At 48.6% G+C, this 27161-nt stretch overlaps 1 protein-coding gene across 1 annotated transcript; it reads right to left on the reverse strand.

Annotated features, from left to right (window-relative positions):
- Positions 1 to 1035: 1035 nt before the first annotated feature.
- Positions 1036 to 26971, reverse strand: LOC142915931 (uncharacterized; the record flags this gene model as incomplete). Its single annotated transcript, XM_076061556.1, has 3 exons — positions 1036 to 3643; positions 16021 to 16874; positions 25860 to 26971. Coding segments are annotated over 3 exons (3285 nt in total), but the record flags the coding sequence as incomplete, so codon positions are not given.
- Between the last annotated feature and the right edge of the window lie 190 nt (positions 26972 to 27161).

Consider the following 27161-nt stretch of genomic DNA (forward strand, 5'->3'; position numbering starts at 1 on the left):
CTATGTGTTCCTGGTCGGATATGCATTGGGCTCTATGGTGCAGAGTCTTGATGAGGGAATTCTTCTGGGATGGATGGTGGTGGGAATCCGGTTTCAGGTAAGCATCCGTATGGGTAGCTTTCCCATAGACGGAGTGGCTCATTGAACCATCAATTTTTTTAACCAATTCCACTTTACAGTAACATTGTAGACACGGCACAATATATATTTCTGAATCTTTATTTTTACCAACATTTTAAAAAATATTCTCCCATAAGGCAAAATTCTGAAATATTGGATTTTTTACAAAACCTTGTGAATTCACCTTGTATCTGAACAAGTTCAATTTGTGCAAATATTTTTTTTCAAACGTATAAATAAAAAAGACATTGCTTACAAATATCAGCTCTATGTTTTCAAGTAAATACATTTTGGGTAGTGAATAAATTATAGACTAAATAAGCTACACGACGAATTGTAGGCAATTATAGTTATAATCAAAGACATTTTTAAACAATCACGTGGTCCCTGTAGTCGCCGTTAGAGACAAAATCTGCTTGAAACGGTTCATCAACATATATGAATACATTGATTCGAATAAGCAGAGTTAATTTCCTATTTATGGCATGCCGGTTATGTGTCAACATCACCTTATAAAAGAATAACATTTAAAATACGCACAGACAAGTATTCATTCGTAATTATTGACAGGCATATGAACAAAATTGAATTACTGCAGTGAAATATACTGCATCAGGTTACATCGTATTAACAAGCTATTTTAAAAATACGCACCGCCTGCTTAACAGTGTATGTACAACGTACTATTGTAGTGTCATTCAAAACGAGTAGGCCGTTGCATGCTGGCATCTGGGTCAAAATGTAGCAAATTATAAACAATACCTACAAATAATAGATCACGGAGTTTAGATCGCAACACAAGCAATCGTCATCAGGTGGGACAACCACAGCAGCAAGAAGACAAAACTGCTGAAGTAGGCGCCTACTACTTCAGCGTCTTCTTCTTGCTGTGGTTGTCCCACCTGATGACGATTGCTTGTGTTGTGATCTAAACGCCGTGATCTGTTATGTTTCTACCCACGTGATGACTTTACCGAAATAACTAGAGAGTGAGGATTCCTGCAGTCACAAAAGCTTCGAATCAAGATTGCCTACAAACTACACAACCGAGATGACGCATCAATCATCGCCCCCTACTGACAGGCTCTTGTCCACATGCAGGCCGGTCCAGGGCCACCACCCTGTGCCACACAGGGGCAGCTGCTACTTGGGGATGCTCTTCGAGTGTCTCAGACGAGATAGACATGAAACTCCGAGTTGCCGAGGTGATTAAGCGAGCACCGCGTAAAAGCAATTATGAGAACATCGTGAATGCTTGGGAGCTTATTGGCTCTCGCTCCTGGTGAGAGATTGACCCAACCCACAGGTCCACAAAGACTGGCCGCTCTTACTCTGCAGGTTGAACCTAGGAGCTGAGTGTTCAACTTCACATTCTTGTCATTAAAGGCCTGTGACAAAGGTGCATCTATTGTAGCGACATCGTCTCAAGCTTACACATCTACCGGGTATCCACTTGACTTTGTATTGTCTAACAGCAAGTCCACCCACACCTCCACTTCAACAAACTGCTGGGAGTTGCCTCGCTCTACCAAATAGTCAGAATTCTCCTCCTGCTTCACGTTGCCTCCATTTATGTGAAGGTCCCATTTTGGAGTTGAATCTTCATCTTCACATTTCACCTTCACTTCTTCGCTCTTCTTCACTTCTTCACATTTCACCTTCACTTTTTCGCTCTTCACCATCACCTCTTCCCTCTTCACCATAACCACTTCATATTTCACCTCGATACCTTTAAAAGTGTCCAAGGTGGGATTTTCTTCCGGTTCGCGTTTCATGAGGGATGGGCTTATTGCGGCACTTTGACTTTCACAAGCTGATTTCAGACTCCACTCCTTGTGGATCTTCAGATGCTTCCGTGTTCTCTGGTGTACTTGAAGATTTTATGAATGTGCAAACGCCTTCCTGCAGAATGCACCTGAAGGGTTTCTCTCCTGTGTGTGTTCTCTGGTGTACTTTAAGATGTGATGACTGTGAAAACATCATCCCACACAGAGTGCACCTCAAGGGTTTCTCTCCCGTGTGTGTTCTCTGGTGTACTTTAAGATGTGGTGACTGTGAAAACGCCTTCCCGCACAGAGTGCACTTGAAGGGTTTCTCTCCCGTGTATGTTCTCTCGTGTACTTGAAGATGTGGTGACTGTGCAAACATCATCCCGCACAAAATGCACCTGAAGGGTTTCTCTCCTGTGTGTTCTCTGGTGTTTTTTAAGAACAGATGACTGTGAAAATGCCTTCCAACACACAGTGCACTTGAATGGTTTCTCTCCTGTGTGTTCTCTGGTGTTTTTTAAGAACAGTTGACTGTGAAAATGCCTTCCCACACACAGTGCACTTGAAGGGTTTCTCTCCCGTGTGTGTACTCTGGTGTCTTTGGAGACTTGATGAATGTGCAAACGCCTTCCCGCACAGAGTGCACTTGAAGGGTTTCTCTCCCGTGTGTGTTCTCTCGTGTACTTGAAGATTTGATGACCGTGCAAACATCATCCCGCACAAAATGCACCTGAAGGGTTTCTCTCCTGTGTGTGTTCTCTGGTGTTTTTTAAGAACAGATGACAGTGAAAATGCCTTCCCACACACAGTGCACTTGAATGGTTTCTCTCCTGTGTGTGTTCTCTGGTGTTTTTTAAGAACAGTTGACTGTGAAAATGCCTTCCCACACACAGTGCACTTGAAGGGTTTCTCTCCCGTGTGTGTACTCTGGTGTCTTTGCAGACTTGATGAATGTGCAAACGCCTTCCCGCACACAGTGCACCTGAAGGGTTTCACTCCCGTGTGTGTTCTCTCGTGTACTTGAAGATTTGGTGAATGTACAAACGCCTTCCCACACACAGTGCACCTGAAGGGTTTCTCTCCCGTGTGTGTTCTCTCGTGTACTTGAAGATTTGATGACCGTGCAAACATCATCCCGCACAAAATGCACCTGAAGGGTTTCTCTCCTGTGTGTGTTCTCTGGTGTTTTTTAAGAACAGATGACAGTGAAAATGCCTTCCCACACACTGTGCACTTGAATGGTTTCTCTCCTGTGTGTGTTCTCTGGTGTTTTTTAAGAACAGTTGACTGTGAAAATGCCTTCCCACACACAGTGCACTTGAAGGGTTTCTCTCCCGTGTCTGTACTCTGGTGTCTTTGCAGACTTGATGAATGTGCAAATGCCTTCCCACAATCAGTGCACTTGAAGGGTTTCTCTCCTGTGTGAGTTATCTGGTGGGTCTGAAAAACTGATAGCCATGCAAATGCCTTCCCACACAGAGTGCACTTGAAGGGTTTCTCTCCAGTGTGTGTTCTCTGATGGGACTGAAGAACTGATGGCCATGCAAATGCCTTCCCAGACACAGTGCACTTGAAGGGTTTCTCTCCCGTGTGTGTTCTCTGGTGTTTTTTAACAACAGATGACCGTGAAAATGCCTTCCCACACACAGTGCACTTGATGGGTTTCTCTCCCGTGTGTGTTCTCTGGTGTCTTTGCAGATTTGATGACTGTGAAAATGCCTTCCCACACACAGTGCACTTGAAGGGTTTCTCTCCTGTGTGAGTTCTCTGGTGCCGTGTCAAATTTCCAGTCCGATCCGTGCTGTACGCACGCTGGTCGCATTGTTGACTTGTCCTACCGAGCTGCGCTGAGCGCATTTGCTCCATCAGACCAATTCTGCGGAGGAAGCGTCAGAGGAAGCGTCAGATGCAGACAGAAAAAAATAATATCCACACCATCTACACGTCAGTATCGAGGCACAGAAGAATGCATATATAGTCACATGTGACTTACACGTCTATACTTATTGATATATTCATGATGTAGTAAAAAGTTTCCCAAATTCATCACAGGGCTGTTATGGCACACAATGAGAGGGAAAATGGTCATAAATATGCCTGGAAGCCCTCGTATCTTCAAAATGAATGTTCACCCAAAACTCCGAGCACACAATATCGGCTGTCTGGCTACAAAAGGGATATTTATGAGAGCTAAATTCAGCTGACATAGCAAAGGGTGTTGAAAACAATACTATTTGTGTTAAGCAGAAATTAATAAATTAATGTTCAATCGCAACTTAGAGGTGTGAATCCAGGCTCAGATGTCCTTAAATGCTGGGATGAACAGTTCTGACTTCAGCTGCATGTGCGTGCTGTGTTAACTTCCTGTTTCCATTCTTATAAAGAGTTCCAGAGGAAAACAAAAGTAAACTATTGTTATGATATAACCTCCGTGTTCAACAGAGTTAATAGACTTTACTACAAACACAAACTGTACACTGTCACTGGGTAAACAGGCGGTGGCGTGTCTAGAATCATGCCTGGCCACCTTCATCTGCTTGGCATGAATGCTTCCTCACTCCACCAAGTAATTAATTGAGGATCAACGAACATAGCCGAGGCTAACTGGAGTTTGCGTCTCTCTCCGTGGTGAGATGTTAACTACCTCACCTGGTATACAGGAAGTCGTGGGTTCGATCCCGACCCTGACGCCTGCTGTATATTTGGAGTTTGCGCGTCTCTCCGCTGAGCGTCTTTGACCGATAGACATTGACACACGTATTCTTGTTTCTTTCGGTAAAGTTACGTAGATAGAAAATAACAATAACAGATAATACAATTACATTAAATAAAGACCACTTGTGTTGCGATCAAAAAGTGAGTTTTTTTGCTTTATTTACAATTTTTTTTATTTTTTATTTTTATTTTATTTTCTATCTACGTGACTTTACCGAAAGAACCAAGAATATTAATTCCTGCAGTCACCAAAGTTTTAAGTCAAAACATCCACACACGTTGACAAAGCCTCACCTTGTGTTGTTGTGGGCAGGTCGCTTCTGATAACAAGAGCGGTATAGCAGCTCAAGCGGGCTTGGCCTGGTGAAAGAAATAAAAACTGCGTGAATATTGACAATAAAACAAAGTTACAAAGTGGCGAGCCGGGTGAAGACAAATTAAACTTAAGCGAGATAATTAAAGTAAACGCAATCAGGCGAGGGCAGGAGGCAAGGCCCCACGTGGCTAGGCCCCGCGTTGTAAAGTTCCAACCTGGACATCGATTCCCATGCTCGCTGCTACTCAACTGACATCCCTGAGAGAGAGAGAGGCTCTACCTTGGTAAACAACAACAACAACCACCACTACCACCACCACGACCACCATGAGAATTTCTCACCTCGGATTTCAGTGTAAGCGCGGATCGGCAGCCTCCAGTTACCTCGCGACGTCACGCGCGTAAATCAGGTAACATGACGTCACTTCCGGGGTAAGAGACACGCCCCTCCCATAAGGAGCGGCTCTGTAACAGAATAAATCATGTTAATGAGTCCGGGCCATATGTCCATGGGATGGGGCGTGGCTGCTGAACCCGTCGCAATGAACACTCGACGGTTTCAACGAATACATTATGTTAATGACCGCCAGTCACTGGGCGTACCTTTGGCCAAATAAGGATTGCCACTGGATTGATATCGGCAGTGACCCAAGCGGAGGTGACGTCACACTCAAGAGCGCTGTGGACGGGGTTGGGGGGGAGTGTGAATACCTTGGTGACATGACGTCACTAGCGAGGTACACCTCCCGCTAACACTTCATGGCGATGAGGTCATGCTGAGTGGTGACGTCACAGAGCGGGGATGGAGTTTGTTGATTTAGATTCATTTTCCATTGCCCCCTCCCTTGGGTGTGTGAACTCAGCAACGTGGACATTATTGTGTATATGTACACACACTGTGTGTACATACACACAGTGTGTGTACATACACACACACTGTGTGTGTGTAGTGGAGGGCAAAGGCGGAGGATTGGCCAGTCATCTCAGTCAGTCGACCCATGGCATCTTCTCATCAATTTATTTTTTAAAATGTATTATTTTTATTTATTTGCATCTTTTTAATCTTTTATTATTTTTTGTTTTATATCTACGTGACTTTACCGAAAGAACCAGGAATATGGTAGCGCATTCTCTATTTGTTGCAGAGGTTCAAAGTTCAAATCCGACAGGCACACCTGGCTACCCCTGTAACATTCACCACAATATGCGCTGTTCTGCTTCACGGCGGATGTAAAACAGAGTATTGTGTCACTCACAACGCACAGGGCATTGCATGCTGGTGTCACAGTCAAAATTGTGGTTAATTCCAGACATTATCCAGAAACTCTACAACGGAAATGTTTGGCTACGTAAGGTTTGAAAGAAGTGTTAGTCAAACAGAATGTGTATTTGCGTGCGCGTGTTTAAACGTATCTTTGTACGAGCGGTAGGGCAGCGGTTAGCGCTACGCTGCGCTACGAACCCGGAGACCCGGGTTCGTTTCCCGCTCACGGCCAACACCGCCAGTGACGATTATCTGAACCGGTCCTGGGCCTTCCCTAGGTCGTCTCAGCCTAAAAATTAGTACTTCGTGTGATGTGAGCATCGCCACTCGGGATACAAAGGCGGCCGGGCGCGGTGCTGGCTACCCACCCCCCACGTGTGCCGTGCCATCCTTCATAGGTGCTCGCTAACAGCACTTGCCCCTAGAGTCTGCTAATGCTCTACCGGGGATCTTTGTTCTTGTCGTTGTGTACGAGTGGGGAGCGGTAATTTAGTGACTATCGCACTGCACTCCGAAACTCGGTGACCCAAATTGGATTCCTGCTCATGACACACAACAGTGGCAGATATTTAAACCAGTCCTGGGTTTTCCCTACATCGATGTAGTCTTGAATGACTTCCTAGTGTGGTGTGCAAATATCAGGGGAGACAAAGGCGGCCTGGTGCGGTGTTGGCCACCCTCCCCCTCGAGTGCCGTGCGTGCCGGCGTTTATAGGAGCTCACCAACAGCACTTGCCCCAGCAGTCTGTTGAAGGCTGTACGGGGGCTCTTTGTGTGTGTGTGTGAGTGTGTGAGTACCTGGTACAGTGTGTAAACATTGCCAGTAGGGAGACAAAGGCGGTCGGGCGTGGTGCTGGCCACCCACCCCCTCGTGTACCGTTCTGGCCTTCATAGGTGCTCGCTAACAGCACTTGCTCCTACAGTCTGTTAAGGCTATATGGGGGATCTTTGTCTTTGTGTGAGTGCAAAAAGATCAGGCAACATGACTGGCAGAGAAAATTGCTTGAGATTATTTTAAAAGCATGGGTTTAGAAAAGTGAACAAAGCATGTCTCTATGATGTGCATTACCATTGAAGGGTGCATTGGGTTCAAAACCATCCGCATAGCCTCAAATCTGCATTAATGCCAATTTGTCTCCGTATCTGGTAAGATCATAGTATTACAGGAGGTCCTCTCACGCGCTAACCCAGACTGATGTGAGTGCACGATCTCTGTATTAGTTTTTTTTATTGTCCTTAACTCAAATCAAACAATATGCAGTTCAGGTCAAATAAGACATTCCTTTTTAACGCTTTCCAACCAAGGTTAAGATGTTTATGCATTAGCTCTGTTCGTTCATATCTGCCCATCTGTCTGTTGCATGGCATTTCGATAACCCTCTTAAAGATGTGTAGTGTTGTAAGGACGAGCAGACTTCTTTAGGAGGCACACTCTGTTTATTGTATTATTTCCTTATACATCGCTTAACACACACAGAGGGATATTCGGTCCCCTCACCCGATACCCTAGGGAGGTACAGCCTCCAGACTTGGCGGGACTCACACGTCTACCGCTAACCTCCTTGATACCTAAGGAGGTACAACCTCCGGACTTGGCGGGACTCACACGTCTACCGCTATCCTAGTCCTCCGGCTAGGACCTAGGGGAGGCTATCTGACCCACCGCTGGCCCGGTGGGTCCTGACCACTGGGTATGCCGAGCCTTAGCCCTTAGAAGGGCTGAAAGGCTGGTCCAGGGTCCTAGCTAGGCTTCAGCCCAGTCTTCTGTCTTCGTGCCGGGAGAGAACTCCTCGAGGTCCGTTGGGTCACCCGTCTTATACCCCTTCGTGGCCAGGTAGAACCAATCACACATTCCCACGTGGAACCGTCTGATTGGTTCGCACCAAACCCTGGCCACGATCCGTTTCACCTCGACTGATCCCAACCGTTGTACCCAGGGGTAATGCTGCACTGCCCTGGTGGCAACGCAGGTTACGCAACAGCGCGTAGTTAACACCTCTACATCACCCCCTCCTTCGGAAGCTCCAGCCGTCCCGGCTGCAACAATGGGAACTCCGAAATTACCAACGGTAGAAGAATTGTGAGTGTGCCTCACGAACAACAAGAACAATTAAACCCCTATAAATACCCCCCTTAACAACATAACGTATGTACAAGGCACTAGACATGCCAAAAAAAACATTATAACAACCGGCGAGATTTCGCGCGCGTGCGTTTCGCGGGACCATCGTAGGGGATGGCAGGCTTTGTTGGCGGCACAAGGGAAGGAGGAGGATGAGCCAGAGCATCCGGTGGGCCTTTAGGCATCTCCACGGGGACACCTGCTGCTCCACGGTCCATTGAGGCCGAACGTGGCCTGCATGGAGCCGTCACTCCCGCGTCATCTGCAGGAGGAATGACACGCCTGCGCTGCGGGTTAGGCACCAACGGGGCAACATCTGGCTCGTCGGACGCGTCGCACACTCGGCCCCCCATGTCGTGTGTGTTGTGGAGGGACGCGTGGCGTGACGAAGGGTTTTAACCGAGAGGGGTGAACGCACCAGCGACGCCGTCCCCAGCGAATTTTAACACATTGGGGACGCAGGACTTCCACTACCTCAACCGGGCCTCGCCATGGTCTGAGGAGTTTGGCCGACGTGGACACCGGCACCTGGGGGCAGTGGAGCCATGCCCTGTCTCCCGGTGCCCACCGATGCGTGTACGACCGAGGGTCCCGCAGTCGCAAATTCGCCCGTTGGCGGGAAGCCGAATTTTCAATGGCGGCCTCCCTTGCCTCGGCCAACTTACGGAGGTTGAATCGCAAGTGGTCAACGAGCTTTGACTTTTGCGGTGGCTGTTCGATTTCCAGCCGAACGTCGGCGGGAGGAAAGGCATCCCTGCCGTACATTAGAAAGAACGGGGAAAATCCCGTCGCCGCGTGAGGTGCCATACGGTATGCGGCGAGGACCCCCGGAACCTGCAAGTCCCAATCGAGGTGGGATTCATCGACCTGATGGCATAGCATAGCGGTGAGAGTTCTATGAAGGCGCTCCACCATGCCGTCGGTCTGGGGATGGTAGGGCGAAGTGCGCACTTTCTTAGTGCCCAACAGGCGGCACACATCAGTCAGCAAGGCTCCCGAAAAATTTCTTCCCTGATCGGTCAGCAACCGTTCTGGTGCGCCCTTGTCCAGGACGTAGCCTTGAACAAAGGCGTCCACAACGGCCGCCGCCGACTGGTTGGGGAGGGCCCAGGCCATAGGCCACCGTGTAAAATACTCTACCCCAACCAGAAGGTACTCATTACCCCGTGGCGTAGTAGGAAAAGGGCCCAAAATATCGAGAGCCACCAACTCATTTATACGAGAGACCGAAATGGGTTGCAGAGGTGGGCATGCCGGTTTAGCCGGTGGTTTACGTTGCGCACAATGGGTGCATCCCAGCAAAATGTCAGTGACGTCGCGCAGCATGCCCGGCCAGAAAAATTGCAACCGCAACAACCCAATGGTCTTATGAACACCCAGGTGCAATAAACGCTCATGCGCCGCCCATACGGCCTTGCATCGCAAGGCGGATGGCACGACGATTTTATGTTGACACGAGTCAGCATCCCAATGCATCAACAAGCCGCGCTTCATGACAAATGAATTAAATTTGCCCTGTCTTGGAACCGCATTATTCGCGTGGCGACGCAACCTCAATAATGACATGTCCTCGCCCTGGTGCCGACCCCATTCGGCCAAAGTTAGCCCCAGCAAATCGTCACTGGCCATTGGATCTGCATGATCCAACATCGGCGCTGAGGCGGTGGGAAGTGCGGCTGACACCGTTGTGAGAGGCGCGACCTGCGCAGGCGGTGGCGGCTTACAACGGCCTGAGCCCAAAAAACACGCACATTTTTGAGCCGGCGGAAGGCGAGACAACGCATCGGCATTCGTGTGTTGTGCACCCCTACGGTAAGTGACATTGAAATCGTAGTCCTGAAGGACTTCGAGCCACCGAGAAAGCTGCCCGGACGGTTGGTCAACCCGCAGAGCGTACTGTAAAGCCGAATGATCAGATCGCACGGTAAAATGCTGACCATACAGGTACGGCCTGTATTGCTGAATAAAAAAAACAATGGCCAGCAGCTCACGTCTGGTCACACAGTATCTTTGTTCAGCAAGAGACAAGACTCTGCTACCATAGGCAACAACCCTTTCAATGCCATCAACTTTTTGTGACAGAACACCCCCAATCCCCGTATTGCTAGCGTCGGTGTCCAACACGAATGGCACGGAAAAATCGGGGTACGCAAGGGACGGTGCCGTCACGAGCGCGTTCCGCAAGGAGTCGAACGCAGCCTGTTCTGCGTCCCCCCAATGAAACGCCACCCCTTTCGACGTAAGGGCGTGGAGCGGCTTGGCAATCGTCGCGAAGCCAGCAACAAACCGGCGGTAGTACGACGCAAAACCAATAAAACTACGAACATCGCCCGCAGATGTAGGGGTCGGCCAATGTTGAACACATTTGGTTTTTTCAGGGTCGGTAGAGATGCCCGAGCGGCTAACTATGTGGCCCAGATAGCGCACAAACTCACGCAGAAGGTGACACTTCTGCGGCTTGAATTTCAAGTTAGCGGCCCGCATTTTCAAGAAGACAGCACGCAACCGTTCGATGTGTTCGCCGAACGTGCGGCTAAAGACGATGACGTCGTCAAGATAAATGAGACATGAGTCCCACTGGAGCCCAGCGAGGACCAGCTCCATGAGCCTCTGGAACGTCGCTGGGGCCGAGTGGAGACCCATGGGCAATCTATTAAACTCGAAAAGGCCCTGTGGTGTCCGAAAAGCAGTCTTAGGTTTTGACGATTCGTCGAGGGGGAGTTGCCAAAACCCCGACAGAAGGTCCAAGGTGGAGAAATAGTGCGCCCCTGCCAGGGCATCCAATGACTCGTCCATACGAGGGAGAGGGTAGGCGTCCGCTACCGAGATTTTATTTAGGCGCCGAAAATCAACGCAAAAACGGAGACTGCCATCGTGCTTTTTGACCAGCACTATTGGAGCACCCCAGGGACTAGTGGAGGGAGAAATTATATCGGCCTTCAGCATGTCATCCACAGCCGATTTAACATGCTGTTTCTCCGCCGGGCTAAGCCGGAACGGGTTTTGTCGAATCGGGGCAGCGTCACCAGTATCAATGTGGTGACGCAGCAGCTTGGTGCAGCCAATATCAAATTTAGATTTACTAAAGACATCGGAAAATTCTCGCAGAAGAGCGCGCAATTTAATTCGCTGCGAATGAGACAGATCACCCGTGTCTGTGCAGAGCGCGTCCAACCATCTCTCATCCGATTCGGAAGGAGGTGGGACCTGCGGCGTGTCACGCACGTGTCCCGCGACTCCGGTCCCCAACGGCACCGGGGTCGCGTGAGCGAGCACAGTTCCTTGCGGAATGACGGTTGTGGACAATCCGACATTCAAAACCTGCAAGAACGGCTCCCTGTCGGCTGCTACGAGGGTCTGTGCAGCCACCAAATCTAACCCCTTAGCAGCTGCGTTTGAAGGCCCCAGCAAAATGCCATGTGCCGAGGCCTCCGGGGCTAGCGGTTTTTTAAGTTGCAAGGGCACGAGCATTTGTGTCCCTGGCGGAATGCGGACTGTGCTCGCAACAAACGCCTGCACCGAGGCACTAGCCATGCGCGGATGTGAGGGTGTGGGCAAGAACGCCATCCGTCAACCCGACGGGAGTTCGATGCAGCCTTGATCTACAAGGATCTTAATAGGCATTTTCGCGAGAAAATCAGTGCCTAACAAACACGGCACGGCGAGGGAAGAAGAGACCAAAATAGGCCCTGCCAATTTAATGTCTCCAATCGAAATTTGCGCCCGAATTTGCCCAATAATGCCAAGTGAACTGCCATTAGCGGCGAAACACGGGATAGAAACCCGTTCCAAGGGGCGGCATCGTACGGGCAGTATATTGTAAATCAGATCCGAAATGATCGTAGCCGACGCACCAGTATCGACCAACACGCGAAATTCCACACCCTCGATTGATCCGACAACCACGGATGAACCTGCCGTCGCCGCGACTACCCTATGGGCCAACTCAGACCACTGCCCAGGTCCGAGTGGCCGCGAACAAACGCCAGAATACCCCCCATCACACGCCGAATCGCGAGCCCTTCTTATGGTGCGCTGCAGTGTGTATGGTGTGAATGAGGGCCGAGCGTGAGAGGCGTCGCGACTTGCCTGGTTTTGCCGCGATGCCGTGGACGTCCTGTAGTCCTGGCCCCGGGATGCGGAGGGGCGTCGTCGAGGCGCACGGCAGTCAGAGGAGATGTGGCCTCGTCGGCCACAGTTGAAGCACGTCACGTCGCCGCGTGGAGCAGGCCGTCCCCGCTGCTGGTCGTTGCGGCGACCAGCGTGGTCGGACGATCGCCGGCCCGTTGACCTGGTCGCCATGAAGGCCCGGTCGGGGGAGAACTCGGCATCCCTGCTGGAAGGCTCCGACGTCGAAGCCGAGGCGGCGATGGTCGATTCCGTGTGGAGCAGCAGATGTGCGTGGATGCACCGAGCGGCTCGTAGCGAGCACATACTGTCGTCGTCCACCGCTTGGATGACGATGCGCAGCTCGTGCGCCAGCTCCAGCATCTTCTGGAGAACGATGGCATCGATGGCCTCGTCGTCCATGCGAGGGTAACCCGCTCTTGCCATCGCCAGTAGAGCGGTCCGGAATGCCAACGGAGACTCTTTAGGGCGGCGTCGCCTGTCGTAAAATCGGCTGCGGACGTCGGATGGAGGCCCGTACACGTCGGACATCCGTCGGAGGGCCGATTGAAGAGTCGCCCTTTGTTGCCTGGGGATGGTGAGGAGCGAGGCGAGAGCGTCGTCATCCAAAGTGGCCGGTAGTGCTCGGAGCGCCTGTGCGTCCGACCAGCCCACCATCTCTTGGTGGCTCAGGAAGCGACGCTGGAATGCCGCCCAGTCGCCCCCTTCAGATGTGAATTCTCGGAAGATGGGCAGGCGTTGTTGGAGGGCGGACGTCGTCTCCCCCTCAGCTTGTACCGTCTCGAGCCGGAGATCGGCGATTTCCCGGCCGATAGAGTCTACTGTACCGTGTCGGTACAGTGATGACGCGGCGTCCGCTGAGAAAGTTGAATTCGCAGCGTCGCGTGCTGATGACGTTGCGGGTTGTGATGGGCCCCCCGCGTTCCCAGGATGCCCCTGGCTTCCGCTTCCGGCGGAATCACGTGGTTCCCCGGCGGGAAAATCAAAATGTCTGCCCTGGCCGGTGGCGGGAACGTCTGCCGGCGGTTGACTCGGCCTGCCCGCAACCTCCAAGTTGATCTCTTCGAGAATTGAGGCCGCGGCGTGTAGGAGTTGAGCGAGACGGCCGTGTGCTGCCCTGAGTCCGTCCCCCATGGCAGGGGGAGCAACCGGCTGCTCAACCGGTGGCTGGGCGGCCGTCAACGCGGCAGCGTTTTCAGCGGAGCTGGGGGTGCATGCAGGTGAGACAGCATTATCTTCGTTCTGGCTCCGCGCGTGGGCTGAACTTCTGGTTTCCATTTCCAACCACTTCTGACTCCAGTTGTAGTGTTGTAAGGACGAGCAGACTTCTTTAGGAGGCACACTCTGTTTATTGTATTATTTCCTTATGCATCGCTTAACACACACAGAGGGATATTCGGTCCCCTCACCCGATACCCTAGGGAGGTACAGCCTCCAGACTTGGCGGGACTCACACGTCTACCGCTAACCTCCTTGATACCTAAGGAGGTACAACCTCCGGACTTGGCGGGACTCACACGTCTACCGCTATCCTAGTCCTCCGGCTAGGACCTAGGGGAGGCTATCTGACCCACCGCTGGCCCGGTGGGTCCTGACCACTGGGTATGCCGAGCCTTAGCCCTTAGAAGGGCTGAAAGGCTGGTCCAGGGTCCTAGCTAGGCTTCAGCCCAGTCTTCTGTCTTCGTGCCGGGAGAGAACTCCTCGAGGTCCGTTGGGTCACCCGTCTTATACCCCTTCGTGGCCAGGTAGAACCAATCACACATTCCCACGTGGAACCGTCTGATTGGTTCGCACCAAACCCTGGCCACGATCCGTTTCACCTCAACTGACCCCAACCGTTGTACCCAGGGGTAATGCTGCACTGCCCTGGTGGCAACGCAGGTTACGCAACAGCGCGTAGTTAACACCTCTACAGATGTATGGACTGATGCTGTACATAAAGATGTGGAGCTGAGTGGACTTGCCGATGACCGGTACCAGCGGTGTCAAGATCGGCCTCTGTGGAGGAGGCTCGTGAAGCACGCTGCTGGGCAGTTGGAGGCAGTCGCCCTCCAGTAACAACGGAGGGCGGATGAGCGACGCTCACGACAACGAGCGGAGCGTCTACCACACAAAGTCGGTGCAGTGGTGCCTGTCAATCATCTTATTGAGCACATGGCAACTTGGGTCTGTCCTGTGAGCTGGCAGAGAGCCTTCGACATATCACGTGGCCTCAACACGTAAGACAAAACTATAATTCGTGTTGTAGAGAATGTACCTCCTCCTATACGTGTAACTTTCAAGTGGAATGCCTTGTAACTGATGAATGATCCGAGCGTGCTCCCTATTTCAAAGACAATGCGTTGCTCCAGATGCTTCGTGGAACACAAAAACACCGTTTGACCTGTATCACAAGAACAACGGGTCTCACCTGAGTTCTCTGTACAGGTTACTTTCAAACACACGCACACTTTGTCCTAACATCACTTATTCAATGTTTGACCCTTACAGATCAAATGTTACAAGTATGCACAAAATCAAATAAGTATTCATTCTAAATTATTGACAGGCATATTAACAAAATTTGATTACTGCAGTTAAATATACTGCATCACGTTACATCGTATTAACAAGAAGCTTTTAAAAAAAAGTTGCACATTCTGCTTCAGTGTATGTAAACCATTATTGTGTCATTCAAAACGAGTAGGCCATTGCATGCTGGCGTCTGAGTGAAAATGTAGCAAATTCTAAACATTACCTACAAACTACACAACTGAGATAACGCATCAATCATGGCCCCCTACTGACAGGCTCTTGTCCACATGCAGGCTGGTGCAGGGCCACCACCCTGTGCCACACAGGGGCAGCTGCTACTTGGGGTTGCTCTTCGAGTGTTTCAGACGAGACACTAAGCTCCGAGTTGCTGAGGCGGTTAAGCAAGTACCGTGTAAATGCAATTATTATAACATAGTGAATGCTTGGGGGCTTATTGTCTCTCGCTCCTGGATAAAGATCTACCCAACCCACAGGTCCACAAAGACTGGCCGCCCTTACTCTGCAGGTTGAACCTAGCAACTGAGTGTCCAACTTCACGTTCTTGTTATTAAAGGCCTGTGACAAAGGTGCATCCATTGTAGCGACATCATCTCAAGCTTACACATCTACCGGGTCTCCTCTTGACTTTGTATTGTCTCGGAGGAAGTCCACCCACACCTCCACTTCCACAAACTGCTGGGAGTTGCCTCGCTCTGCCTCACAGTGAGAATTCTCCTACTGCTTCACGTTGCCTCCATCGATGTGAAGGTCCCATTTTGGAGTTGAATATTCATCTTCACATTTCACCTTCACTTCTTCCCTCTTCACCATCACTTCTTCACATTTCACCTTCACTTCTTCACATTTCACCTTCACTTCTTCACATTTCACCATCACCTCTTCATATTTCACCTTCACTTCTTCACTCTTCACCATCACTTCTTCCCTCTTCATCTTCACATCTTCCCTCTTCACCATCACTTCTTCATATTTCACCTCGATACCTTTAAAAGTGTCCAAGCTGGGATTTTCTTCCGGTTCGTGTTTCATGAGGGATGGGCTCATTGCGGCACTTTGACTTTCACAAGCTGATTTCAGACTCCGCTCCTTGTGGATCTTCTGATGCTTCTGTGTTCTCTGGTGTACTTTAAGTTGTTGTTGCTGTGCAAACGCCTTCCCGCACGGAGTGAACCTGAAGGGTTTCTCTCCTGTGTGTGTTCTCTGGTGTACTTGAAGATTTGATGAATCTGCAAACGCCTTCCCACACACACTGCACTTGAAGGGTTTCTCTCCCGTGTGTGTTCTCTGGTGTACTTCAAGATTTGATGAACGTGCAAACGCCTTCCCGCACAGAGTGCACGTGAAAGGTTTCTCTCCCGTGTGTGTTCTCTGGTGTTTTTTAAGAGCAGATGACCATGAAAATGCCTTCCCACAAACACTGCACTTGAAGGGTTTCTCCCCCGTGTGTGTTCTCTGGTGTTTTACAAGATCAGATGACTGTGCAAATGCCTTCACACACACACTGCACTTGAAGGGTTTCTCTCCTGTGTGTGTTCTCTGGTGTTTTTTAAGAGTAGATAAATCTGAAAATGCCTTCCCACACACACTGCACTTGAAGGGTTTCTCTCCCGTGTGTGTTCTCTGGTGTTTTACAAGATCAGATGACTGTGCAAATGCCTTCCCACACACACTGCACTTGAAGGGTTTCTCTCCCGTGTGTGTTCTCTGGTGTGTTACAAGATTACATGACTGTGTAAACGCCATCCCGCACATCGTGCACCTGAAGGGTTTCTCTCCTGTGTGTGTTCTCTGGTGGTTCTGAAAAACTGATGGCCATGCAAATGCCTTGTTACACACAGTACATTTGAAGGGTTTCTCTCCTGTGTGAGTTCTCTGGTGCCGTGTCAAATTTCCAGTCCGATCCGTGCTGTATGCACACTGGTCGCATTGTTGACTTGTCGTACCGAGCTGTGCTGACTGCCTTTGCTCCATCAGACCAATTCTGCAGAGGAAGCGTCAGCTGCAGACAGAAAAAAAGAATATCCACACCATCTACACGTCAGGTACAGAGGAATGCACACGTGACTTACACGTCTATACTTATTAATATATTCATGATGTAGTGAAAAGTTTCTCAAATTCATCAGATTTGATGAACGTGCAAATGCCTTCACGCACAGAGTGCACCTGAAGGGTTTCTCTCCACGGGCTGTTATGGCACACAATTATAGGGCAAATGTCATTAATATGCCTGGAAGCCCTCGTATCTTCAAAATGAATGTTAACCCAAAACTCCGAGCACACAATTTCGGCTGTCTGACTACAAAGGAATATTTATGAAAGCTAAATTCGGCTGACATAGCAAAGGGTGTTGAAAACAATACTATTTGTGTTGTGCAGAAATGCATAAATTAATGTTCAATCGCAACTCAGGTGTGAATCCAGGCTCAGATGTCCTTGAATGCTGGGGATGAACAGTTCCGACTTCAGCTGCATGTGTGTGCTGTGTTCACATCCTGTTTCCATTCTTAGTAAGAGTTCCAGAGGAAAACAAAAAACAACTATTGTTTTGATATAACCTCCGTGTTCAACAGTGTAAATAGACTTTACTTCAAACACAAACTTGACACTGTCACACACTGCCATGAGTAAACAGGTGGCGGTGTGACCAGAACCATGCCTGGCCACCTTCATCTGCTCAGCATTAATTCTTCCTCACTCCACCAAGTAATGAATCGAGGATCAATCAACATGGCCGAGGCTATCCGTGTCTCTGTCTCTCTCTCCCCGTGGTGAAGGTGTTCCCCTCCACACATTCAGAGTCAACAGCGGCACGCGCTTAGCGTCTTTGACCGATAGATACATTGACGCACGTATTGTTGGTTCTTTCAGTAAAGTCACATAGATAGAAAATAAAAATAACAGATTAAATCTAATAAGATAAAGACCACTTGGGTTGCGATCGAAACGTCGTGGGTTTATTGCTTTATTTAAAAAAATATATTTTTCATTTATTTTTATTATTTTATTTTCTATCTACGTGACTTTACCGAAAGAACCAAGAATATTAATTCCTGCAGTCACCAAAGTTTTAAGTCAAAACATTCACACACGTTGACAAAGCCTCACCTTGTGTTGTTGTGGGCAGGTCGCTTCTGATAACAAGAGTGGTATAGCAGCTCAAGCGGGCTTGGCCTGCTAACAAAAGAACGAAAATAAAAACTGTGTGAATATTTACAATAAAACAAAGTTACAAAGTGGCGAGCCGGGTGAAGACAAATTAAACTTAAAGAGATAATTAAAGTGAATGCAATCAGGCGAGGGCAGGAGGCAAGGCCCCGCGTGGCTAGGCCCCGCGTTGTAAAGTTCCAACCTGGACATCGATTCCCATGCTCGCTGCTACTCAACTGACATCCCTACGAGAGAGAGGCTCTACCTTGGTAAACAACAACCACCACAACCACCACCACAACAACCACAATCGCGATGAGAATTTCTCACCTCGGATTTCAGTGCAAGTGTGGATCGGCAGCCTCCTGTTACCTCGCGACGTCACGCCTTAGCAGGTTACATGACGTCACTTCCAGGGTAAGAGACACGCCCTCCCATGAGCAGCTCCGTAACTGAATAAATTATGTTAATGAGCCCGGCCCATATGTGAGGGATGGGGCGTGGCTGCTGATCCCGTCGCAATAAACTCTCGACGGCTTCAACGGACACATTATGTTAATGAACCGCCAGTCACTGGGCGTAGCTTTGCCCAAATAAGGATTGCCACTGGATTGATATCGGCAGTGACCCAAGGGGACGTGACGTCACGCTCAAGAGCGCTGTGGACGGGGTTGGGGGAGTGTGAATACCTTGGTGACATGACGTCACTAGCGAGGTACACCTCCCGCTGGCACTTCATGCCGATGAGGTCATGCTGAGTGGTGACGTTACAGAGCGGGGATGGAGTTTACGTTGATTTAGCTTCATTTTCCATTGCCCCCTCCCTTGGGTGCGTGAGCTCAGCAACAACAACGTGGACATTATTGTGTACACACTGTGTGTGTGTACATACATACACACACTGTGTGTACACACAGTGTGTCCACTACACACACTGTGTGTGTGTAGTGGAGGGCAAAGGCGGTGCATTGGCCAGTCATCTGAGTCAGTAGACCCATGGCATCTTATCAATTAATTTTTTAAAATGTATTATTTTTATTTGTTATTTGTATTACATTTTTTTCATTTTTTAATCTTTTATTTTGTTTATTTTTTGTTTTCTATCTACGTGACTTTACCGGAAGAACCAGGAATATGGTAGCGCATTCTCTATTTGTTGCAGAGGTTCAAAGTTCAAATCCGACAGGCATATCTGGCTACCCCAGTAACATTCACCACAATATGCGCTGTTCTGCTTTACAGCGGATGTAAAACAGAGTATTGTGTCACTCACAACGCACATTGCATGTTGGTGTCACGGTCAAAATTGTGGTAATTCCAAACATTATCCAGAAACTCTACAACGGAAATGTTTGGCTACGTACGGTTTGAAAGAAGTGTTAGTCAAACAGAATGTGTATTTACGTGCGCGTGTTTAAACGTATCTTTGTACGAGCGGTAGCGCAGCGGTTAGCGCTACGCTGCGCTACGAACCCGGAGACCCGGAGACCCGGGTTCGTTTCCCGCTCACGGCCAACACCGCCAGTGACGATTATCTGAACCGGTCCTCGGCCTTCCCTAGGTCGACTCAGCCTAAAGATGAGTACCCAGTGTGATGTGAGCATCGCCACTCGGGATACAAAGGCGGCCGGGCGCGGTGCTGGCTGCCCACCCCGTGTGCCGTGCCAGCCTTCATAAGTGCCCGCTAACAGCACTTGCCCCTAGAGTCTGTTAATGCTCTACCGGGGATCTTTGTTCTTGTTGTTGTGTACGAGTGGGGAGCGGTAATTTAGTGGCTATCGCACTGCACTCCGTAACCCGGTGACCCACATTGTATTCCTGCTCATGACACACAACAGTGGCAGATATTTAAACCAGTCCTGGGTTTTCCCTACATCGATGTAGTCTTGAATGACTTCCTAGTGTGGTGTGTAAATACCAGGGGAGACAAAGGCGGCCCGGTGCGGTGTTGGCCACCCTCCCCCTCGAGTGCCGGCGTTTATAGGAGTGTGAGTACCTGGTACGGTGTGTAAACATTGCCACTAGGGAGATAAAGGCGGTCGGGCGTGGTGCTGGCCACCCACCCCCTCGTGTACCGTTCCGGCCTTCATAGGTGCTCGCTAACAGCACTTGCCCCTACAGTCTGTTAAGGCTATATGGGGGATCTTTGTCTTTGTGTGAGTGCAATAAGATCAGGCAACATGACTGGCAGAGAAAATTGCTTGAGATTATTTTAAAAGCATGGGTTTAGAAAAGTGAACAAAGCATGTCCCTATTATGTGCATTACCATTGAAGGGTGCATTGGGTTCAAAGCCATCCGCATAGCCTCAAATCTGCATTAATGCCAATTTGTCTCCGTATCTGGTAAGATCATAGTATTACAGGTCCTCTCACGCGCTAACCCAGACTGATGTGAGTGCACGATCTCTGTATTAGTTTTATTGTCCTTAACTCAAATCAAACAATATGCAGTTCAGGTCAAATAAGACATTCCTTTTTAACGCTTTCCAACCAAGGTTCAGATGTTAATGCATTAGCTCTGTTCGTTCATATCTGCCCATCTGTCTGTAGCATAGCATTTCAATAACCCTCTTAAAGATGTATGGACTGATGCCGTACAAGGATGTGGAGCTGAGTGGGCTTGCCGATGACCGGTACCAGCGGTGTCAAGATCGGCCTCTGTGGAGGAGGCTCGTGAAGCACGCTGCTGGGCAGTTGGAGGCAGTCGCCCTCCCACAACAACGGAGGGCGGATGAGCGATGCTCACGACAACGAGCGGAGCGTCAGCCACACCAAGTCGGTGCAGTGGTGCCTCTGTCAGTCATCTTATTGAGCACATGGCAACTTGGGTCTGTCCTGAGCTGGCAGAGAGCCTTCGACACATCACGTGGCCTCAACACGTAAGACAAAACTATAATTCGTGTTGTAGAGAATGTACCTCCTCCTATACGTGTAACTTTTAAGTGGTATGCCTTGTAACTGATGAATGATCCGAGTGTGCTACCTATTTAAAAAGACAATGAGTTGCTCCAGATGCTTCGTGGGACACAAAAACACCGTTTGACCTGTATCACAAGAACAACGGGTCTCACCTGAGTTCTCTGTACAGGTTACTTTCAAACACACACACACTTTGTCCTAACATCACTTATTCAATGTTTGACCCTTACAGATCAAATGTTACAAGTATGCACAAAACCAGACAAGTATACATTCTAAATTATTGACAGGCATATTAACAAAACTGGATTACTTCAGTGAAATATACTGCATCACGTTACATCGTATTAACAAGAAGCATTTAAAAAAAAGTTGCAGTCTGCTTAACAGTGTATGTAAAACATACTATTGTGTCATTCAAAACGAGGCCATTGCATGCTGGCGCCTGAGTGAAAATGTAGCAAATTCTAAACATTACCTACAAACTACACAACTGAGATGACACATCAATCATCGCCCCCTACTGACAGGCTCTTGTCCACATGCAGGCCGGTGCAGGGCCACCACCTTGTGCCACACAGGGGCAGCTGCTACTTGGGGATGCTCTTCGAGTGTTTCAGATGAGGTACGACACAAAACTCCGAGTTGCTGAGGCGATTAAGCAAGCACCATGTAAAAGCAATTATAACATAGTGAATGCTTGGGAGCTTATTAGCTCTTGCTCCTGATTAGAGATCTACCCAACCCACGGGCCCATAAAGTGTTTAACTTCACATTCTTGTCATTAAAGGCCTATTTACAAAGGTGCATCTATTGTAGTGACATCGTCTCTGGCTTACACATCTACTGGGTCTCCACTTGACTTTGTATTGTCTAGGAGGAAGTCCACCCACACCTCCACTTCCACAAACTGCTGGGAGTTGCCTCACTCTGCCTCAGTCAGAATTCTCCTCCTGCTTTACGATGTGAAGGTCCCATTTTGGAGTTAAATCTTCTTCACATTTTACCTTCACTTCTTCGCTCATCACTTCTTCACATTTCACCTTCACCTCTTCATATTTCACCTCGATACCTTTAAAAGTGTCCAAGCTGGGATTTTCGTCCGGTTCTTGTTTCATGAGGGATGGGCTCATTGCGGCACTTTGACTTTCACAAGCTGATTTCAGACTCCACTCCTTGTGGATCTTCTGATGTGTTCTCTGGTGTACTTGAAGATTTGATGAATGTGCAAATGCATTCCCGCACAGAGTGCACCTGAAAGGTTTCTCTCCTGTGTGTGTTCTCTGGTGTTTTTTAAGAGTAGATGACCATGAAAATGCCTTCCCACAAACAGTGCACTTGAAGGGTTTCTTTCCCGTGTGTGTTCTCTGGTGTAATACGAGATTATATAACTGTGTAAACGCCATTCCACACATCGTGCACCTGAAGGGTTTCTCTCCCATGTGTTCTCTGGTGTGTTACAAGATCAGATGACTGTGCAAATGCCTTCACGCACACACTGCACTTGAAGGGTTTCTCTCCTGTGTGTTCTCTGGTGTTTTTTAAGAGTAGATAAATCTGAAAATGCCTTCCCACACACACTGCACTTGAAGGGTTTTTCTCCCGTGTGTGCTCTCTGGTGTAATACGAGATTATAAGACTGTGTAAACGCCATCCCACACATCGTGCACCTGAAGGGTTTCTCTCCCGTGTGTGTTCTCTGGTGTTCTCTGGTGTTCGTTCATATCTGCCCATCTGTCTGTAGCATGGCATTTCGATAACCCTCTTAAAGATGTATGGACTGATGCTGTACAGAAGGATGTGGAGCTGAGTGGACTTGCCAATGACCGGCACCAGCGGTGTCAAGATCGGCCTCTGTGGAGGAGGCTCGTGAAGCACGCTGCTGGGCAGTTGGAGGCAGTCGCCCTCCAGTAACAACGGAGGGCGGATGAGCGACGCTCACGACAACGAGCGGAGCGTCAGCCACACCAAGTCGGTGCAGTGGTGCCTCTGTAAGTCATCTTATTGAGCACATGGCAACTTGGGTCTGTCCTGTGAGCTGGCAGAGAGCCTTCGACACATCACGTGGCCTCAACACGTAAGACAAAACTACAATTCGTGTTGTAGAGAATGTACCTCCTCCTATACGTGTAACTTTTAAGTGGTATGCCTTGTAACTGATGAATGATCCGAGCGTGCTACCTATTTCAAAGACAATGAGTTGCTCCAGATGCTTCGTGGAACACAAAAGTACCCTTTGACCTGTATCACAAGAACAACGGGTCTCACCTGAGTTCTCTGTACAGGTTACTTTCAAACACACACACATACTTTGTCCTAACATCACTTAATCAATGTTTGACCCTTATAGATCAAATGTTACACGTATGCACAAAACCAGACAAGTATACATTCTAAATTATTGACAGGCATATTAACAAAATTGGATTACTGCAGTGAAATATACTGCATCACGTTACATCGTATTAACAAGAAGCTTTTTAAAAAAGTTGCACAGTCTGCTTCACCGTGTATGTAAAACATACTATTGTGTCATTCAAAACGAGTAGGCCATTGCATGCTGGCGTCGGAGTGAAAATGTAGCAAATTCTAAACATTACCCACAAACTACACAACTGAGATGACACATCAATCATCGCCCCCTACTAACAGGCTCTTGTCCACATGCAGGCTGGTGCAGGGCCACCACCTTGTGCCACACAGGGGCAGCTGCTACTTGGGGATGCTCTTTTGAGTGTTTCAGGCGAGGTACGACACAAAACTCCGAGTTGCTGAGGCAATTAAGCAAGCACCGTGTAAAAGCAATTATTATAACATAGTGAATGCTTGGGAGCTTATTGGCTCTTGCTCCTGGTTAGAGATCTACCCAACCCACGGGCCCACAAAGTGTTCAACTTCACATTCTTGTCATTAAAGGCCTGTGACAAAGTTGCATATATTGTAGCGACATCGTCTCTGGCTTACACATCTACCGGGTCTCCACTTGACTTTGGATTGTCTCGGAGGAAGTCCACCCACACCTCCACTTCCACAAACTGCTGGGAGTTGCCTCGCTCTGCCTCACAGTCAGAATTCTCCTCCTGCTTCACGTTGCCTCCATCGATGTGAAGGTCCCATTTTGGAGTTGAATCTTCATCTTCACATTTTACCTTCACTTCTTCGCTTATCACTTCTTCACATTTCACCTTCACCTCTTCATTATTCATCTCGATACCTTTAAAAGTGTCCAAGCTGCGATTTTCGTCCGGTTCTTGTTTCATGAGGGATGGGCTTATTGTGGCACTTTGACTTTCACAAGCTGATTTCAGATTCTACTCCTTGCAGATCTTCTGATGCTTCCGTGTTTTCTGGTGTACTTGAAGATTTTATGAATGTGAAAACGCCTTCCCGCAGAGTGCACCTGAAGGGTTTCTCTCCCGTGTGTGTTCTCTGGTGTACTTTAAGATGTGATGACTGTGCAAACATCATCCCACACAGAGTGTACCTCAAGGGTTTCTCTCCTGTCTGTGTTCTCTGGTGTACTAGAAGATTTGATGAATGTGCAAATGCCTTTCCGCACACACTGCACTTGAAGGGTTTCTCTCCCGTGTGTACTCTGGTGTTTTTTAAGAGTAGATGACTGTGAAAATGCCTTCCCACACACACTGCACTTGAAGGGTTTCTCTCCCGTGTGTGTTCTCTGGTGTGATTTAAGACCAGATGACTGTGAAAATGCCTTCCCACACACAGTGCACTAGAAGGGTTTCTCTCCCGTGTGTGTCTTCTGGTGTGATTTAAGACCAGATGACTGTGAAAATGCCTTCCCACACACACTGCACTTGAAGGGTTTCTCTCCCGTGTGTGTTTTCTGGTGTTTTAAGAGCAGATGACTGTGAAAATGCCTTCACACACACAGTGCACTTGAAGGGTTTCTCTCCCGTGTGTGTTCTCTGGTGTTTTTTAAGAGCAGATGACCGTGAAAATGTCTTCCCACAAACACTGCACTTGAAGGGTTTCTCTCCCGTGTGTGTTCTCTGGTGTGTTTTAAGAGCAGATGACCGTGAAAATGCCTTCCCACACACACTGCACTTGAAGGGTTTCTCTCCTGTGTGTGTTTTCTGGTGTGATTTAAGACCAGATGACTGTGAAAATGCCTTCCCACACACACTGCACTTGAAGGGTTTCTCTCCCGTGTGTGTTTTCTGGTGTGTTTTAAGAGCAGATGACCATGAAAATGTCTTCCCACAAACACTGCACTTGAAGGGTTTCTCTCCCGTGTGTGTTCTCTGGTGTGTTGTAAGAGATGACTGTGAAAATGCCTTCACACACACAGTGCACTTGAAGGGTTTCTCTCCCGTGTGTGTTCTCTGGTGTTTTTTAAGAGCAGATGACCGTGAAAATGTCTTCCCACAAACACTGCACTTGAAGGGTTTCTCTCCCGTGTGTGTTCTCTGGTGTGTTTTAAGAGCAGATGACTGTGAAAATGTCTTCCCACAAACACTGGACTTGAAGGGTTTCTCTCCCGTGTGTGTTTTCTGGTGTGATTTAAGACCAGATGACTGTGAAAATGCCTTCCCACACACACTGCACTTGAAGGGTTTCTCTCCCGTGTGTGTTTTCTGGTGTGTTTTAAGAGCAAATGACTGTGAAAATGCCTTCACACACACAGTGCACTTGAAGGGTTTCTCTCCCGTGTGTGTTCTCTGGTGTGTTTTAAGAGCAGATGACCGTGAAAATGTCTTCCCACAAACACTGGACTTGAAGGGTTTCTCTCCCGTGTGTGTTCTCTGGTGTTTTTTAAGAGCAGATGACCGTGAAAATGTCTTCCCACAAACACTGGACTTGAAGGGTTTCTCTCCCGTGTGTGTTCTCTGGTGTGTTTTAAGAGCAGATGACCGTGAAAATGCCTTCCCACACACAGTGCACTTGAAGGGTTTCTCTCCCGTGTGTGTTTTCTGGTGTGATTTAAGACCAGATGACTGTGAAAATGCCTTCCCACACACACTGCACTTGAAGGGTTTCTCTCCCGTGTGTGTTTTCTGGTGTGTTTTAAGAGCAGATGACTGTGAAAATGCCTTCACACACACAGTGCACTTGAAGGATTTCTCTCCCGTGTGTGTTCTCTGGTGTTTTTTAAGAGCAGATGACCGTGAAAATGTCTTCCCACAAACACTGGACTTGAAGGGTTTCTCTCCCGTGTGTGTTCTCTGGTGTGTTTTAAGAGCAGATGACCATGAAAATGCCTTCCCACACACAGTGCACTTGAAGGGTTTCTCTCCCGTGTGTGTTTTCTGGTGTGATTTAAGACCAGATGACTGTGAAAATGCCTTCCCACACACACTGCACTTGAAGGGTTTCTCTCCCGTGTGTGTTTTCTGGTGTGATTTAAGACCAGATGACTGTGAAAATGTCTTCCCACAAACACTGCACTTGAAGGGTTTCTCTCCCGTGTGTGTTCTCTGGTGTGTTTTAAGAGCAGATGACTGTGAAAATGCCTTCACACACACAGTGCACTTGAAGGGTTTCTCTCCCGTGTGTGTTCTCTGGTGTTTTTTAAGAGCAGATGACCGTGAAAATGTCTTCCCACAAACACTGCACTTGAAGGGTTTCTCTCCCGTTTGTGTTCTCTGGTGTGTTTTAAGAGCAGATGACCGTGAAAATGTCTTCCCACAAACACTGCACTTGAAGGGTTTCTCTCCCGTGTGTGTTCTCTGGTGTGTTTTAAGAGCAGATGACCATGAAAATGCCTTCACACACACACTGCACTTGAAGGGTTTCTCTCCCGTGTGTGTTCTCTGGTGTGTTTTAAGAGTAGATGAATCTGAAAACGTCTTCCCACACACACTGCATTTGAAGGGTTTCTCTCCCGTGTGTGTTCTCTGGTGTGTTTTAAGAGAAGATGACCGTGAAAATGCCTTCCCACACACAGTGCACTTGAAGGGTTTCTCTCCTGTGTTTTCTGGTGTGATTTAAGACCAGATGACTGTGAAAATGCCTTCCCACACACACTGCACTTGAAGGGTTTCTCTCCCGTGTGTGTTTTCTGGTGTGATTTAAGACCAGATGACTGTGAAAATGTCTTCCCACAAACACTGCACTTGAAGGGTTTCTCTCCCATGTGTGTTCTCTGGTGTGTTTTAAGAG

Source organism: Petromyzon marinus, unplaced genomic scaffold (genome assembly GCF_048934315.1).
Source record: "Petromyzon marinus isolate PM22_M1 ecotype Great Lakes invasive population unplaced genomic scaffold, UKy_Petmar_22M1.pri1.0 PM_G_Scaffold_37, whole genome shotgun sequence".
NCBI lineage: Eukaryota > Metazoa > Chordata > Hyperoartia > Petromyzontiformes > Petromyzontidae > Petromyzon > Petromyzon marinus.